Genomic DNA, 17,798 nt, shown 5'->3' on the forward strand with positions numbered 1-17,798 from the left:
CATTAATAATTAAGATAATTAAAGATGTACATATTCTGAAATAATTGTCAAATTATTTACTATACAAAAATTAATATTAATACATAATTAATATTGAACAAATTATTAATAATTTTAAAATATAAAAAGTTAAAGTTTTTTATTTACATTAAAGTTTGCAAAACCAAAATACATAAATATTATTAGACATTTAATATATATTTAATTATTTTAACTATTAGTAAAGTTGAAATCAAATTAATAGAATTAAAATTTATATATTAAAAATGTAATTTACTTTTTATTATATTAAACAAAAAATATATTAATTTATTTTTTATCAATAAATATAAGTTATTTAGTGAATAGAGTTGGAACGCATAATTTCTCTTACCCTCTCTTTTTAATCTATCAAAATCAATTTTACTTTTCTAACTAAATGGAACTCACAACTTTTCCGTTATTTCCCTTCTAACCAAGCACTATGTCATTTTACACTACTCCTAGATATACTAATACTTATTATCTTGAATCAATTATTTATCATATATTAAAAATTAATTAAATACATTATATTAATTTTAAGTTAACAATTAATTGAAAATCAGAGAAAAGTACGTAACATTAAATATTTAAAAATGGAAAAGGTGTATACAACATAAAATATGTAGGACATAATTTTAACTAGGACCCTCTTGATGACCCACAAAAATTAATTTGTAACACTCCACTCCACGACAAAACACCAACAAACTGATTTTCATTTTGCCTTATGAAGTGACTCAAACACACCCACATTTACGTAACCATGAGTCTGTCTTCTTCTTCTTCAAGTATGACTTTAACCTAACTCTTCATTTCTCTTCAACAATCTTCAATTCGACCTTCTTCTCCTAAACCCACAATATCAATCCATCACAATTAACATTGTTGTATTTTGTTTGTAAATATGAACAAAATTAAAATTATAAATACAACAATCATGAACTATATGTATTTTGATAATTTTTTATTATAAATGTTTAACAACTTTTTTTAAAAAAGTATTTTACGTTTTTTATAAAAAAAAAATGTATAATTCTGAAAAATTGTTTTTACTCAGTTAAAATGTTGTATTTAAATTTTTAAAATTAATGTATTTTCAAAATAATATTTTGTTTTATTATTATTTTTGTAAAATATTGCATGTTAAATTGAAATATTTAATTGAAGGGTATAAATTTGCATACGAAATCATTTGTTAAATATAAATAATCAATCAATCCTATGAAATAACAATTAATTTTATAGACTAAAACAATTAGCTACTATATCTATTGCACTAAATCTCAATTTCTGCTTCATCGTCGCTGGATGACAAGTAACTATTGTTGAACGCCTTCATCATGAAATTTTGGCAAAGAGGATGTTCTAGGGACTTCACTGTTGGACAACACCTAGCTATCGTCGGGCACCGGTGGTGAGACAGTGAAACCCTGACTTTGTGATATTGGCGATATGAGAAATTTCTTTTGTACTATAATTGGTTTATATAGTACTAAATAATTATCTTTGCATACCGCAACTTATATTTATGATTTGTATTGGGACTGTTCAGTGATATAGGTTCATTTGTGAAAACTTTAGTGTGATATAGTTGTTAAATTATTTATTTCCACCGAAAAATGCTAACTCCAGAGTGATTCCAACTATATTGAACTGAACTTGTTACGTGAGATTATCCTAATTTTACTAATATCTAACTCATAAAAGATAATTAGGTAGTGAGAATCGGAAGAAATTTCACTTAACATATATATCATATGAAATAGGATCATACTCAATGAGCTAGTGAAGTTAATCATGTCGATATTCGATGAAATATATAAATTACATGTGATAAAAATATGTAAAGAAGAAAGAGATGAAAGTAGTATTACAAGTGTTGAGTCTCATGAACTCATTCAATATACTAGTCTCTTGAAAACAAGCAAAAGTCTAGATGTTGTCTTTGTAATACAATGCATGAACCTTAGTAAACTAATTTTATTCTATTTCAAAGTTTTAGTTTGACAAATTTTGTGAAAATATATAATCTCTTTCTACTTATGTGTCTCTTCTATTTATGTGTGACATCTTTAATTATTCTTGTGAAAATTAAATTATCTCTTCTATTTATGTGTCTCTTGTTTCTTTTCTTATGATATATATATAAAAGCATAGATAAGAACTCATGAGAATTGTAGTTTTACTAAAGAATTAGTATAGGATCATAATTTTATCTTTTTTAAAAAATATATTAAGTCCATAGTTATATACTTATAACTTTATTTTCAATGTATTTTGAGAGAAAATCTTAATTTGAATGTAAATCAGTCTACCTTCATTACTAAAGCTACTGATAATCTTGTTATATTAAATACTTATTAATTAATATCTGTTAGAAAGATAGGTGGTTACGTGTTTTATGACTCGATTTATTTTGAATTATATGTTAAAAAAGTATGCATGCGTCACATTTTATTTGGAATGAGATGTTAGAAAAACGATACATGTATCACATTTGGTTTGAAATGACATGTTAGAAAAACGATGCATATATGTACCACATTTGGTTGCTGTTATGATCGTAAAGATTATTTTTAAGGAAAATTATATTATTATTTTCATTTTTTTCACTCTCATTTTTTATTTTTTAATGTAATTTAGTATTTTTTTTAAAAATATATATATATATATATATATATATATATATTAAAAGAGTTAAAATAAAACTAACAATTTTTTTTTTACTGTACCAAAAAAATGAATTAGTTGTTGAATCTATAATAATATTATAATGAATAATAAAGCAGTTGGATTTACATGTGAAATTATGAATGATTTGATGGCACTACATCATAATTTTAGTACGTACTTTAATTTATTTTTGCCTTTCTCACCCACCTACATGTGGACTAGCTTATCGATATTTATTTTTTATTTTAAATTAAGAACTAAAATAAAAATAATTTAATTTTTTTTATTATATTATTTAAAAGATATAAATTTAGAATAATATGACAATTTAAATCATTAATCACATATAACTTAAGTTTTAACTATTAATTATTATTTTGATATGGACCAATACTATTAATTTTCAGATCGTTTGTAGGAGGTAGCCAAATAAGAAGGGTATATTAAATGCACTAATGCATGTATGTGAACAATCATTCTTAGATTTTTATTTTTAGTTGGTGTTACCATTTTTGTTGACTTAATCAAAATCTAATTATATCTTAATTGGTTGATTTTTAGTTATTGACTAAGTATTAATCCGAACTTTATTATGTAATAAGTTGGTCTTGTTAATCGGTCGGTTGACCCGTCAACCGATTGACCAACCTAATGAGTTGGGTAATTGACTTTTCAATCAGTCTAATTTATTAATTGAAAGATATGTACATATGAAAATAGTGTTTTTTTTAATTTATAAAAAAATTAAATATATATTTCATCCTTAAATTATTATAAAAAAATTGTTTTTTTATCTAAACCTAATGAAAAAGTATATTTTCTCTATGTACTTTATGTAATACATTTTCTATTATAGTTATATTATAGTTTATTATAAATTTTATTTTAGACATGCGAAACACTCTCATATTATTTGTTAGGAATGATATTTTCTATAACTTTCATAAAATAAAAAAACTAAATACATCCTAATTTAATTTGAAGAGGAAAACACGGTATTTTATAATAGTTTGAGAATCAAAAATATATTTAATTATATTTTAAATTAAAATATTATTTAATCAATATAAAATGTAAAAATATTTATAAAATTAAATATATTTTTAAAAATAACTGTAACAAAATTATATATACGCAACTCATGTAACTAATAAACTGAATAAAAAAAATCCAATTTTGTCTAACCACGATATATGTCACAACAAATAATATGGAAGAAGTTAGTTTTTATCATTTCTGAATGTAATATAATATAAAATTCACTATAGTTGAAATAATAGTAAGCTTTAAGGAAATAATCTTTTACCCAAAATGAATCTAAAGAGTGGTTGAGAGAAAATTTAAACAAATACCATAAATAGTAAACAAGTGATTTTTACACTAAAATAAAAAATTTGTTATCCATAAATGAATTTTGTAAAAAACTCCTATGGAAGATGTGCGTGAGACATATCACCATCTTCCTTAAATTGAATTTCATTCATTTACGCATTCTCCCATATCTGGCCTCCATGCAATCCATACCCCGTCAACTCAAACACACACTACAATGCTCCAAAGATTCTCTTTTTCATCAATTTCTTAACAAATCACAATTTTGCGTGATCGGTTAAATTGATGTAAAATTTTGATATAAATTGATTTTTTAATACAAAATCAGTACGTATTTAATTTCTAAAATCAATTAGAAAGTAAAAAATTCACATTAAAAAACACAACTAATTCTTCTGCATTGGAATCATATTTAACGTTGAATCAAATACATCCTTGCTCTTTTGTCTTCAACTGCAACTCCACTTCAGATTTTAATCTGTTCAATTTTTTTATATTATTTCTCAGTTCAATTTTTAAAATATATAAAAGTAAATTAAAATATTTTAAAACATAAAAAATAATATCAACTAATACATTCTAAAGGTTGGAAAATCCAAATTCTTCCTGCCATCATATATCAACGAAACACAATCACCAAACGGAAACTGGGCCAAAGATATATGTTGGCCCAATTTCTTTTCTTTCCCCTTCTTCTGGTGTCTATATATAAAAAAACACATTTTGTAACAACTTGTGCAACATAAATACTTAACAGAGAAAGAAAAGAGAGAGAATGGAGGGGAGTGTGAATTGTCACCCATTACTGAGAGGAGGTAGAAGAGAGAAAGGTTACAGCCATGGGTTATCCACTTCTCAGATGCATGTCATGGCTTCTATTTGTCACACCCTCTTTCCTTTCGCACCATCGGAGGAAACTTCACAACACCAACAACCTCTCTCACCCTCTGTTTCTCATGTCCCTTTCCCTGAAGAGGTAATTTTTCAAACACTTACTTCTATATTGTATTCTATGATGCATAATTGAGTTTTATCCGTTCTTTCTGGTTAAGAAACTCAACTCATACACGCTGCTTCCAATTCATTCACTTCTTCTCTGGATGAAAATCAGGCTGCGGAGCTTATGCGGAAGAGGGTTGTGCCAGAAGCATTGTCGCTGGTGAATTGGGTTCTTTGGATACTGTCCTTCAGATTGGGGACACTGTTGATCTGTGGAAGACTTTGTTTGGACTGGAAGTGGCCTTTCATCCACTGCTTCTCTGAGATCTCCTTCGACAAGAGAGAACAGATTCTCAGGAACTGGTGCAGGGAGAAGCGTTGGGTGCCCCTTCGGATAGTGTTTTTGCTCATCAAACTTACTTTCTTCTACACTTTCTTCTCGAGGGTAAGCTTTCTGACTTGTTCTAATAACATTGAATTCAGTGTTGGTTGAAGATTTGAATTGCAGATCACGATTTTTCGTCATTATTATCAAGCATCGCTGTATGTACATGTGCTATTTCTGCATCAAGTTGTCATTCACATTTAATGATCATAGTTGTCCGATTGAGATTATCATGTTTGAGTTAAAAAGGATTTCGTAGTTACTTGAAAAACCATCTCTGTATACTTCAAAAACAGACAGATATTTTCAGAAGTTTGACTCATGACTTTAGTATATGAGATAATGATATATGTTAAGAGGTTTGACAAATGACTTGAATAGATGAGTTATTTCCAAAAGTTACCACTAAAATATGGATATTTGATTAACCAACACGTTTCTTGATAAATATTTAAGGATTTCTTATTCTTAGTGAGGAAAATATTTTATTCTTTATTTTTTTCAAAGTGAATTATCTATTTTGTCCTTTTCAATTTTTTACTTCAATATACATTTGTTATATTTTTTATCTCTCTAGATTATGATAACTAATTTTTCTCCCATCATATTAATTAAATTAAGGGTATATTTTAAAAAACAAAAGGTTGTATTATCTTGAAATTTAAAAAAAAAATACAGATAAAAAAAATTGACAATTAAAAAGAACAAATGGAATATTAGATAATGTGATTATTAATGAACACCTGTCCCATTTCAGAATAATAGTCTTTTTAGCTTTTCATATGTATTCCAAAATATTTTTTTCCAACAATACCGTTGTATATAATTGAGAGAAATCAATACAGTATCATTTATATTGAAGAGAAACACAAAAAACAGTTTAATAAAAGTTGGAAAAAAAATTATCTAAATTGTAGTAATTAAATATTTCTTAATAAATGTGTCACGATCTTTAAAGGCTGTTGTTTTAAAATGGACTGAGGATCACTTTACTGGTTGGAAAACAACTGGATTAGTGCAGTGCTAATTAATATTTTCATTAATCCAATGATCAATCTGATTCTAAATTCTCGTTTAGCATGTCATGATGTGAAACATGTATATTGAATTTCTCATGTATCTCCCTCACAAATTATTTACTTGTTTAATGTTTATATATTTTTTGCCTTTTTATATGTTTCCCCAAACAATGCAGGCTGATGAAAATGGACATAATCCCGCATGGGAAGCAATTGGATACAAGGTGGACACCAAGGAAAAGTTGGTACAGAAGAAGAGGCCTCTGCAAAAGGGATTAATAGAGACTATGTATGAAACTGATTCTACTTTGATGCAATCCCTCAGTGAAAAAGGCCTTGAAGTTACTGAAGATAAACTGCAGAACCTATACAAGGTAAAATGTGATGTTGTCATTGTGGGGTCTGGTTGTGGTGGTGGAGTTGCAGCTGCAGTTCTTGCAAACTCTGGTCAGAAAGTAATCGTCCTAGAGAAAGGAGAGTATTTTGTTTCCCATGATTATTCTTCCCTGGAAGGACCATCCATGAACGAGCTATACGAATCAGGTGGAATTCTGCCAAGTCTTGATGGGAAGATGATGATCCTAGCTGGCTCAACTGTGGGTGGTGGCTCTGCTGTAAACTGGTCTGCATGCATCAGAACACCTGATTCTGTTCTGAGGGAATGGTCGAAGAAAAATAAAATTCCACTTTTTGCAAGCTCTGATTATCAATCTGCCATGGACACGGTATGCAGAAGGATTGGTGTGACAGAGAAGTGCAAGAAACAAGGCTTTCAGAATCAAATTCTCATACAAGGATGTGAGAAAATGGGCTTGAAAGTAGAACCAGTGGCTACAAATTCCTCAGCAGATCATTATTGCGGTTCATGTTGTTATGGTTGTAGGACAGGAGATAAGAAGGGCACTGACTCTACTTGGTTGGTTGATGCTGTAGGAAATGGTGCAGTGATCCTCTCGGGATGTAAAGCAGAGAGATTCATACTTGAAGATGAAAATGGTGGAATGAAGAAAAAGAAATGTTCAGGGGTTATTGCAGCAGCAACTTGGAGGAGTAAGGTGACAAAGAAACTCCTAATAGAATCCAAGGTAACTATTTCAGCATGTGGCTCTCTGTCCACTCCTCCTCTAATGATTTCTAGTGGACTGAAAAATCCAAACATTGGAAGGAATCTCCATCTCCACCCAGTTCAATTTGCATGGGGATACTTCCCAGAAGACATGACAAACTTCAGTGGCAATAACTATGAGGGTGGGATCATAACTTCAATCCACAAGGTATTTGCAGAAGATTCCACCCCAAGATTCATCATAGAAACACCTTCGCTAGGACCAGGATCGTTTTCAGCATTGGCTCCCTGGCTTTCAGCACATGACATGAAAGACAGGATGGAAAAGTATGCAAGAACTGCTAACATTTTTACCTTGATTAGAGACCATGGATCAGGAGAAGTTAAATCTGAAGGGAGAATAACTTACAGACTTGACCAGGTGGACAAAGAAAACCTTAGAATTGGACTGAGGAAGGCCTTGAGGATTTTGGTTGCAGCAGGTGCTGTGGAAGTTGGCACATTCAGGAGTGATGGCCAAAGACTGAAATGTAGGGGAATGAAGGAGGAAGATTTAGAGGAATTTGTTGACAGTGTGACAATAGTTGGGGGTCCAAGGTCCAGGAATGAACTCTGGGCAGTGCTTACATCTGCACATCAGATGACAAGTTGTAGAATGGGTGCTACTGAAGAAGAAGGTGCAGTTGATGAAAATGGTGAGAGTTGGGAAGCAAAAGGGTTGTATGTGTGTGATGGGAGTGTTTTGCCCAGTGCAGTTGGTGTCAACCCCATGGTAACCATTCAGTCTACAGTATACTGTATTGCCACCAAGATTGCAGAGTCACTTAGCAAAGGCAAACAAATCATAAATACTTAACTTGTATTATTTCATTGCATGATTTTTAGTCAAATTGTATAATTCCCGTGCAAGCTTTTAGTTAAGTTGTATTATTTCAATGCATAATTTATTCCGGCTACACCGGCATTGTTACTTGTAGTTAATGAATTTGTATGTAACAGTGTCAACGCATGCTCTTGAGGACTTTATATTCAAATTTTAATCTGTGTTTTAATCAATTATGTACTATCACTGTTTAAGGTTATTGCTTTTTCTTGATTTTACTATTTTATTTTTTATTTTTCCACTATGATAAATACATATATAATTTAATTAATTAAATATGAAGAAGAGAAGATTAAGTGCATAAACAATGAAAAAATAATTAATGTTATCATAAATAACACTTAAATAAAAAAGAAGATAAAATACTAATTTAGTTTTTATTTTTATTTAGTTTTGTCAATTTAATTTTTTTTTCTCAAAAAAATTTCAATTTTCGTCAATTTCATTCAATTTAGTCATTTTATTAATTTCATTTAAATAATTAATAGACATGTAACAATATATGTCAAGTCACATATCAATTCATGATTTTCTTAATTTTTTTAATTTTTTTATAATTTTCTTAATTTAAAAAAAAAAAATAAATGTCAAACCAATATCGTGTCATGTAGTATTAGTAATGTGATGTTTTGTAACATCTCAATTTTAGCAACTTGAAACTAATAAAAATAGGAAGTTTTATCATAGTTCCAAATCAGATGATCCAGTATATTAATACAATCTTACAAAAGATATGACTATAAAAATATATCAATTATACACTTAAACTAAACTAGTAAACTGACACCTGCTAAAGCTCCCACTGGAAAGCTCCTCCACAACCTAAAATGATGGATCCTCATCCTCCAGAAGTGCCCTTGACACTGCAACCACATCTGTTCCCACCGAAAATGTAATCATCGCAAAAGAAAAACATACAACACGAGACAGAAACACATAAAGCAAGGGTAAGCTAATAATGATTTAAAGAAAGTTACATTAGAGAAAGAGCATAATAACAATCAATTATCACAACTTCACATAGGAACATTCCAATACGCACACGTCATTCAACTCTAGACTCAATTATCCGGATATATGCAATTAACATCGGACCTTTTGGTGGCTTGCACCGTGTATGATTCCCAAACTCTGCAGAGTTTGACCTCAAGGGGTTATCACCCAATCATCACACCAGGTAAGTCTCCTTCGCGCCAAAGACTTGATCGAGTCCAGTGGCTAAGACCTCTTGCTACTCCTCACGACATAACTCATTATACTCTATATGAGCCTTAATGGTTATTGGAGCGTCAGGATACCAACCAAAATTGAGTCCTTATGTCTTTGCATGCCCCACCTCATCCACACTTAGAATTTCTCCACGAAATTCCTCCATAATTCACATACAACAGATCCATATTCACCCAATCTCACTCAAAGCATACCAAGACAGTCAAAATAATCCATTTCAGATCAGTTAATGCAATGAAACACATCAAAACAACACACATGAAATCTGGCAGCTCAGTGTTCAGCCTCATATTCCAACGCTCAGCCTCAGCATTAAAATTTCATTCCAGACCTACAAGGGTCCCAACGCTGGACCACCGCTCGGCTGGCGCTCAACCTCATTCTTCTCACATTTTTCAACGTTAGGCACCGCTGGGCTGGCGCTCAGCGCTGATCCTCTCACATTTTTCATGGCTCAGCCTTGAATTTTGAGACTCAGCCTTGCACCAGAAAACAACACATATTCTGTTTTTCGTTGGGAGATGTTTCACTGATTTCATGACCCAAATTGGCACTTCCATGGCAATGTTGTATAGTTTTCAAAATGGTTTTCAAGCAAAGTGAGATGATACCAATTAGAGCCATGATTCAAGTGTTCATTTTCCAATTCAACCTCAATTCACACAATGCAATCACAATTTCACTTATACCAAACATCAAACAATTCACATTCAATCACACTTCAAACAATCAATTCTAATTACACACAATTACATTCATTGTATACTCTAATTAAATTCAATTATCAGTTTCCCTTACCTGAAAAAGAAACTCTACATACCCAAACCGCTCAAAGAACACCAAAACACATCTAACTCCACATGATGCTCTATCTACACATAGAAACATCACAAGAACGATCAGGATCTACCATTATGATCACTTATCAATAAATACTCATACTAATGATTAAAACGCCACATGCAAGCGGAAGAGAGCTCGCATGCAACAAAAAATAGAAAAAGACTAAAAAGAGAACAGAAACTCAACTTACACGAACGGAGAAATTGATCGGTCCAATTTGAAGAGCTCGTCAAGAGGATCAATCCTACAATCTCGGTTCTTCAATCAGACGACCAGAGAGACATAACCTCTAGAGAGAAGTCAAAGAACTCTAGAAAAGTGGTTTCTAGAGAGATTGTGTGTTTTAAAATAATGAAACTCGTTTATAACGATTCTATTTATACTAAAATCTTTTAATATTAAAATAATTGAGTCTCACTATTTTTAAGCCACTATCACTTTTAAAACACCATTTTCTAGGGTCTTATACGTTTTAGGTTAGTGTCATATGCCAGTGTCTTCTACTTAACCTCATCCATTTAATTCCTATATATTCGTTATTTTTGTTTCATTCTGATCCAATTTTAAAAAAATGGAGCAATTTTGTCCTTTAAGTTGTTCATTTTTAAAAAAATTGTGACTGAATTTAATATAAGACACTAACACTAATACGAACATTTACATGTGACATTAGCCTTTATACGTGACATGTTACTATTATGTCACATGATGCTGGCTTAACACACTGCATTGCTCATTTTAATTTAACAAAAAAATAAAAATATAACAAAAAATTAAAAATTAAAAAAATTTGAAAAAATCTAAAAAAAATGAATTGACATGTGACGTATATTGTTCATTATTTGTAAATTATTTAAATGGCATTTGAAAAAGACTAGCTTGAACAAAATTGACTAAAATTAGTATTTTAACCTAAAAAAATTAAACAAAAAATATATTATGACTGAATTGATAAAACTGAACAAAAATAAAGACTAAATTAGTATTGTAACCTAAAAAACATTTGAAAATGAGAACCGATAAAAAGAAATTGTCAATATTGTTTCTACTTTTATTAGTTTTATTATTTCTACTTTTATTAATTTTGTCGTTTTTAAGACCTTTTAGCTTTTCTTTCTCAAACCATCCATTAATTGTCCTAGAAAAGTTTTTTAAGATGACCAGTTAAATGTCACATGTCTCAAGTAGATAATATCCATAATGTGTTATAGTGGTTGTTACTTTGTTCTTCTTTTAGATTTGTTTCGACTATTTGCTTTGATTATCATTTCTTGGTCAATATTAGTTATATCGTTTCTTCTCTTCTTCGATCCATATTCTAAAATGGCATGAATAGTTAGCTTTTATCTATTTCAATCACCTAACATATAGGATAAATAGTCAATTTTTAAAGAGTTATATGTTTTTTTATAACATTCTTCACTAACACAATTCCTTTCAAATATTATGTCTTGTGATCTTTTGGTTCTCATTCTTTTTACAAGAATCGACTTAATCGATTGTACGAAACACCTTTTTACAAGCTCTTAACTCCATAATAATACTCATTATTTTGAATTATTTGTTCTCTCGATACCCTATGTACATAACACTATTTTCAACATAATAAAACTTCATAAAATTATGAATTTTATTTTTCTAATGTAACACTCAATTTTTTTTTTTATATTCAATACAAGAATTTCAATTCATACTTGATTTCTAACCATTGTATATAAAAAATGAATTTATTTATTTTTACGTTGACAAATTTTTCTCTCTTTTTTGACTTTCCTTTTCTTATTTACCATCAATTCCCATTTCTCTATTTTTCCTCTTCCCCCAGTTTTTTTTTTCTCTCTTATTCTCTTCATCCTATGCACCAGTGTCTTCAGTCACAAGCACAACAACCACAATAGTGTCATATTGACAACACGCATCTATGGTCTCAACACGAACCTTGTACCCTAATTATTTGACGTAGGGTAACGAGTTGGCAAAAGAAAAAATGACGAGGTTCACAAGTGGAATGAACAAATGTTTTTAGACAAAGAGGAATGAGGTTTCAATTATTTTCATTCTCATATTTAAATATATTGAATTTAACATACTGTTTTTCACAGAGTATTTTAATTATTATCAAATAAAACTTTTATTTTAATCTCAAACAGTATTTAGTTTTTAAAATATTAATTGAAAACATCTCGTTGTCGCATTAATTGATGTTATTTTTGTAAGAGTCTGTAAAGATTTTTGGAGTGACAATGATAAGATTCTTCTCCATTGATTTTAATAACAATGACTTTTGTGGAAATTTTAATTGTTTGATGAAAAACTCTCACAACTGATATTGGTAAAATTTAATCTTAGTTAAAGTTGACCAAAAATTTTCTAATTAACATTAGAAAAAAAAGGTAAATAATATTGGCATCATCCTTCAAAAACTAATCTGAACAATAATTGAACAAAAACCCCCTATTACACATGTAAATTAATAAAGTTTAATCAACATTAATAAAAAAAATAGTCCTCTTGATAACTGTTAAAAAAATATAAGCATATATCAATAAATTACCTTACAATAAAAGAACTCTAATTAAATTAAAGTAAAAAATATATATAACATATATGAAAAATACTGTTTATATTTATGGACCAGAAAAAAAATGTATTAGTATTTGTAAAAAATGTAATATTAGCTCATACAAATAATTAAATAAATTCAGTGATATTAACGGAAAATACTTTTGGTTAACTTCAGTTTAAAATAAAAACTTTTACTAATATCACTTGATGATGCTTTAATTAAAATCGAAGTAAAAAATATATTAAGAAAAACATCATTTTAAGAGTAAGAATATATAAATTTAAGAATAATTTTAAATTTTTTATGTCTTAAATAAAATTTGAAATATTTTAACTTTTAATCGGATTTCTCTTTTAAATTTTGTATTCTTGTATACTCCAATATCAAATAATATCATAAAATATTTTAAATTTTTTATTAGAAAAAACTATTTAAAAAAAAATTAAACACATCATTATCATGTGAATAAAAAATATAAAATCTATTAAAAATAAAAAAAAATTATTTTTATTTTATATTGTTTTACATTTTCAGATGTTTAATTTACGGTGAGAAATTACTGACTAAGTCGACAAATAGATAGATACATGAACGTGACTACTAGATTCCCTTCACCTTCACGTTTTAAGTATGATATGCATAAAACAGTTTTTCCATGAATAATGTTCATAATAAAATAATTATTTTTTATTGTATAAAGGATTATTATTTAGTTTATATTTTATATACAGCAGATAATCGTGACTAAATTTCAGATTTCAAAACAATCATGACTTTATATATATATATATATATATATATATATATATATATATATATATATATATATATAATATGTTAATGCTTAATATAATTATAACTTTTTGGAATTTTAATATTACCGTACCCATTAGAAGCAGTTGAATCGCCATATAAAGTGTTAAAGAAAACACCAAAAAAAATATTATTTATACATTAATAACTGCACAAAGACTTGTCCATGCTACTCTACGCAATGCCTTTGTTACTGTCTTATTCACAGCTTGTTTAGACCAATTTGCATGAAAAAATTGGACTAATTTTTCCTTACATGAAAAACATGTTTGATCATATTTATTTTAAAAAATATATTTGATATTCATTTGAATAAAAAATATCAGATAATCAATCTTATGAAGCAGAATGAAATTAATTTAAAAAATAAATAAAAGCATTTTAGTTACATAATTTTTAAACAATTCAAATAAGTTCTTTATATAACTAAAATAACATTTTTTTCACTTATTTCAAATTAATCATGGTCCTTTAAGTCAAAGCATATATATTTACTATATCAAATTTCTAACCAATCATAAGGAAAAATATAAAAATAATTATATTTATATAAACCATAATTGAAACTTATATAAGACTCTATATCTAACAATTAAAGTATTCAAATAAATTCTCAACGCCAATTATAATTAATTATAATTTATGCATAAAATTCACAATACACAGTGACTATGTTACCATTACGTTGAGGTTATCTATCTTGAAATTTTATAAAAAATATAAATAAATTTTCTTACATAAAATTTATCTTCAAATCAATTTCTAAAATTAAACAACATATAACAAAATTCAATATGTGACAATAACTATTTTTTCAACTGACCCACATGATAAAATCATAATAAAAATGAATACAAAATATTTAACGTAAATAAAAGTAAAATCTATTTGAATAAAAATATCATCCGGTCTTTCATTCATTTTGAGAAGAGATAAAAAGATATAAAATTAAGGAGAATAAAACTCAAAAAGATAAATGAAAGGAAATTTCTGGAAAGAGATTAAAAAGAAGAAGGAAAGAGTAAGGGACAAAGGATTACAAATTGTTATGTTTTTTCTCTATATATTTTTTTTGTTTTGTTAACATTATTTATTTTTCACAATAAAAAAATTATATGATAAAAAAAAAACTATCTTTGCGTGTGCTTTTAGTTGAGGTTTTTAATTATTTTTAATATAAATAATTATTTTCATTAAATGATCTAAATAGGTGGTTAAGGAAAAGTGTTAAATGTACATTTGACTTTTGAGATGAATGGTTTAATGAAGTAAGAGAGAAAGAGATAGACAGGGATAAGTTGATGGATATAATAAATGATTTGATGAAAAAAAAATGTGAAAGTAATATTAAATATTAAGAAAATGAAAGTCATATAAGAAAATTAAATGTATGAATAAGATAATTAAATAATTTTTTTAATTTTTATAAAACCAAGAAGCTTTGGCTTTAATTTCTCTAAAGCATTTTTATCTTAAAATAATAGTTATGTATTTTCTATATTTTGTTTTTATATCATAATAAATGTATGTAAAGTATTTAAGATTTTGTGGAAAAGAAAAGTATAAATGATAAAAATAATAATTGAAGTCTATTTGAAGATGAACAATAAAGTTAGATAAAATTTTCTAAAAGTTTGATAATTTAGAAACAGATTTTCTTATCTATACTCATGTAGTGTTTATTTCCTTGTTTAAATAGATATATTTAGAATGTAATTGAATTTTATAAAAGATTGAAATATTTTATAATAAAAGTATGTCTTTTTTAACATTTTTTAAATTAAAATTATATGAATGTATAAAAATAACTGAGTACCTAAAATTATATATTTTTTATTAACATTAAAAACGATTTTGCAGTTAACATAAGAAATATATTAATTTTAATTGATATGAGCTAAGTTATTTTCAACTAACATTCATCATAATATAATTCATGTTATTTTTTAAATATGTTAAATTTTAATTTCCTTATCCAAAATTAAAAAAAATTCTTGAATAATTATGAAAAATTAATTTGATTAGTATTAATTTGAATTGTTTTATCTCAACTTATCAGACTATTTTTAAACTTATATAAGTAAAAGAAATTAAAATTTATATAAATTGTTTGTCTAATTAATATTGTTGGAATTATTTCTTTAGGGGAAGAATATTTATTATTAAATTAAATATATTTTTATTCTTTAAATTCATTATTTTTGTCTATTTTTTATATATTTTTGTCCTAAAATTAAAAAAGTATAGATATAATTATCTTAATTTAATTATATTAAATTTTTTTACATGACAATTATGATATAGGTGTTTTAATACATTTAATTCAAATATTATTATAAAATTATATCTATTAAATCCAAAAAAATTAATATTAAAATATGATCAAAATTTATTAAAAGTTAAAATGTAAGTGAATTTCAATTTTAAACTAAACTAAAAAACATACTTATTTTTGTTATATTATATTTATCAGACTTTTCTGAATCAGGTGAATATAATTTTATAGATGTCAATCAATTATCAAATTTTTTTTTTTTTCAAAAGACATGCAACATACATACAATAACTTTTGTATTTGATGTGACTAAAGTATGTTATCTAAATATAGAAATTAAAACTTAATAAATTAAAGATAAAAACAATTCAATTTTAATATCTTTTAATTTCCTAAATTTATAAAATTCTATCAAAATTCAATGTCAAAAAGAAAAGTTTCAAATCATTATCTCAAATTATATATATAAATAAAAGGTAAAACTATTTATCTCAATGATTAATGAGAGAAAACTTGAACTGGTTAACAAAATACAAACGACAAAATAACTCGAAAGTTGTGCAAATATAAAAGGCAGAAAAAAAAATGAGTCATCTCTTGCACACCGCTTGGCATGAATGTAATTTCTGTTAGTAGTCAAGGCCATTTAGTTGCGTCAGTGAATATAAATACCACCCTCCATAACTTCTTCATTGTTCCAACGTTACCTCTTCCTCGTTATCATCGCCACTCTATTCTTCAATTCACATTTTCTTCACTCCACACTCAGATTCCTTTCTCACTTTTTTTTTTTTCTGTCTGATGATAGTGATGTGTGCAGTGTAGAAGAAAAAATGAGTACCAAAACAATGCGTCCTCCCTCTCGCCGTGCACCACTGCCACTGAACGGTGGCGGTAAGCGCAAGGAGAGGCATCACGGTCACAGTTCCCAAAAACCCATATCCTCACCCACAGTTACCAAATTGCCCAAGCTTGCGGGCTCAGACCCAGTCTCAACCAACGTGCTCATGGCTGGGTACTTGGCCCATGAGTTTCTCAGCAAAGGAACTCTGTTGGGTCGTAAGATGGGCCAATCGCCAAGCCCGCAAGAGGAATCGCAGCAGCAGAAATACGAGAGGTATGTCGAGCTAACCCTCTTGTTGAAGAAGGAGGGGGCCCACCTCTTTGACATTGTAAACCCAAACCAATTGGCCCAATTCTTAAAGCTATGATTAGACATGTTTTCTTGTTAATATTAATACATAAGGCCTGGCCAAAGGAAAAAAAAATGGTTAACATAGACTTCCTAGGAACTACCATTAATGGAAAAAAGTAGTGAGGAAGATGAACTTGTTGTAGCTTTGTTTTTGCCTATGACATGTGGCCATCCATATATGCATGCAACCACTTTTATATCTAAGATCATCATGATGGAGATGATGTGTGATGAGTCCATTCACATGTCACTTCTGATACCTTCATAATTCCTGGATCCCCATTCTTTTTTCTTTTCTCTTTGATGTTTTTCTAAGAAATTAATTTTGCTGTTTTATCTCTTTCTTGTGTGTTCATTATTGATTTATTAAAAAATACCAGTGGAATACAAATAAATACAAATAGTACATAGCATAGTCGAGTCTTAAAGTAAATAAATGGGTTTAATTAATTAGTGGATTCAAAAATTGGCCACGTGTCATTGGATCAACAGATGTATATCATGCAGATGGAATAGAATAACTTATTTTATTTTATGTGTGTTATTTAAATTTAT

The 17,798-nt window shown here is 27.9% G+C and overlaps 2 protein-coding genes across 2 annotated transcripts; both read left to right on the forward strand.

The window, feature by feature from the left end:
* Positions 1 to 4,687: 4,687 nt before the first annotated feature.
* On the forward strand, positions 4,688 to 8,490 carry LOC114185888 (long-chain-alcohol oxidase FAO2). Its single transcript, XM_028073832.1, has 3 exons — positions 4,688 to 5,005; positions 5,141 to 5,413; positions 6,549 to 8,490. Exons 1-3 carry the CDS (start codon positions 4,805 to 4,807, stop codon positions 8,292 to 8,294), a joined length of 2,220 nt encoding a protein of 739 aa, XP_027929633.1. The 5' UTR covers positions 4,688 to 4,804; the 3' UTR covers positions 8,295 to 8,490.
* An 8,261-nt stretch (positions 8,491 to 16,751) lies between these two features.
* LOC114163379 lies at positions 16,752 to 17,583 on the forward strand. The gene has a single exon (XM_028047689.1). It carries the CDS (start codon positions 16,882 to 16,884, stop codon positions 17,257 to 17,259), a length of 378 nt encoding a protein of 125 aa, XP_027903490.1. The 5' UTR covers positions 16,752 to 16,881; the 3' UTR covers positions 17,260 to 17,583.
* The last annotated feature ends 215 nt before the right edge of the window (positions 17,584 to 17,798 follow it).

Source organism: Vigna unguiculata, chromosome 1 (genome assembly GCF_004118075.2).
Source record: "Vigna unguiculata cultivar IT97K-499-35 chromosome 1, ASM411807v1, whole genome shotgun sequence".
NCBI lineage: Eukaryota > Viridiplantae > Streptophyta > Magnoliopsida > Fabales > Fabaceae > Vigna > Vigna unguiculata.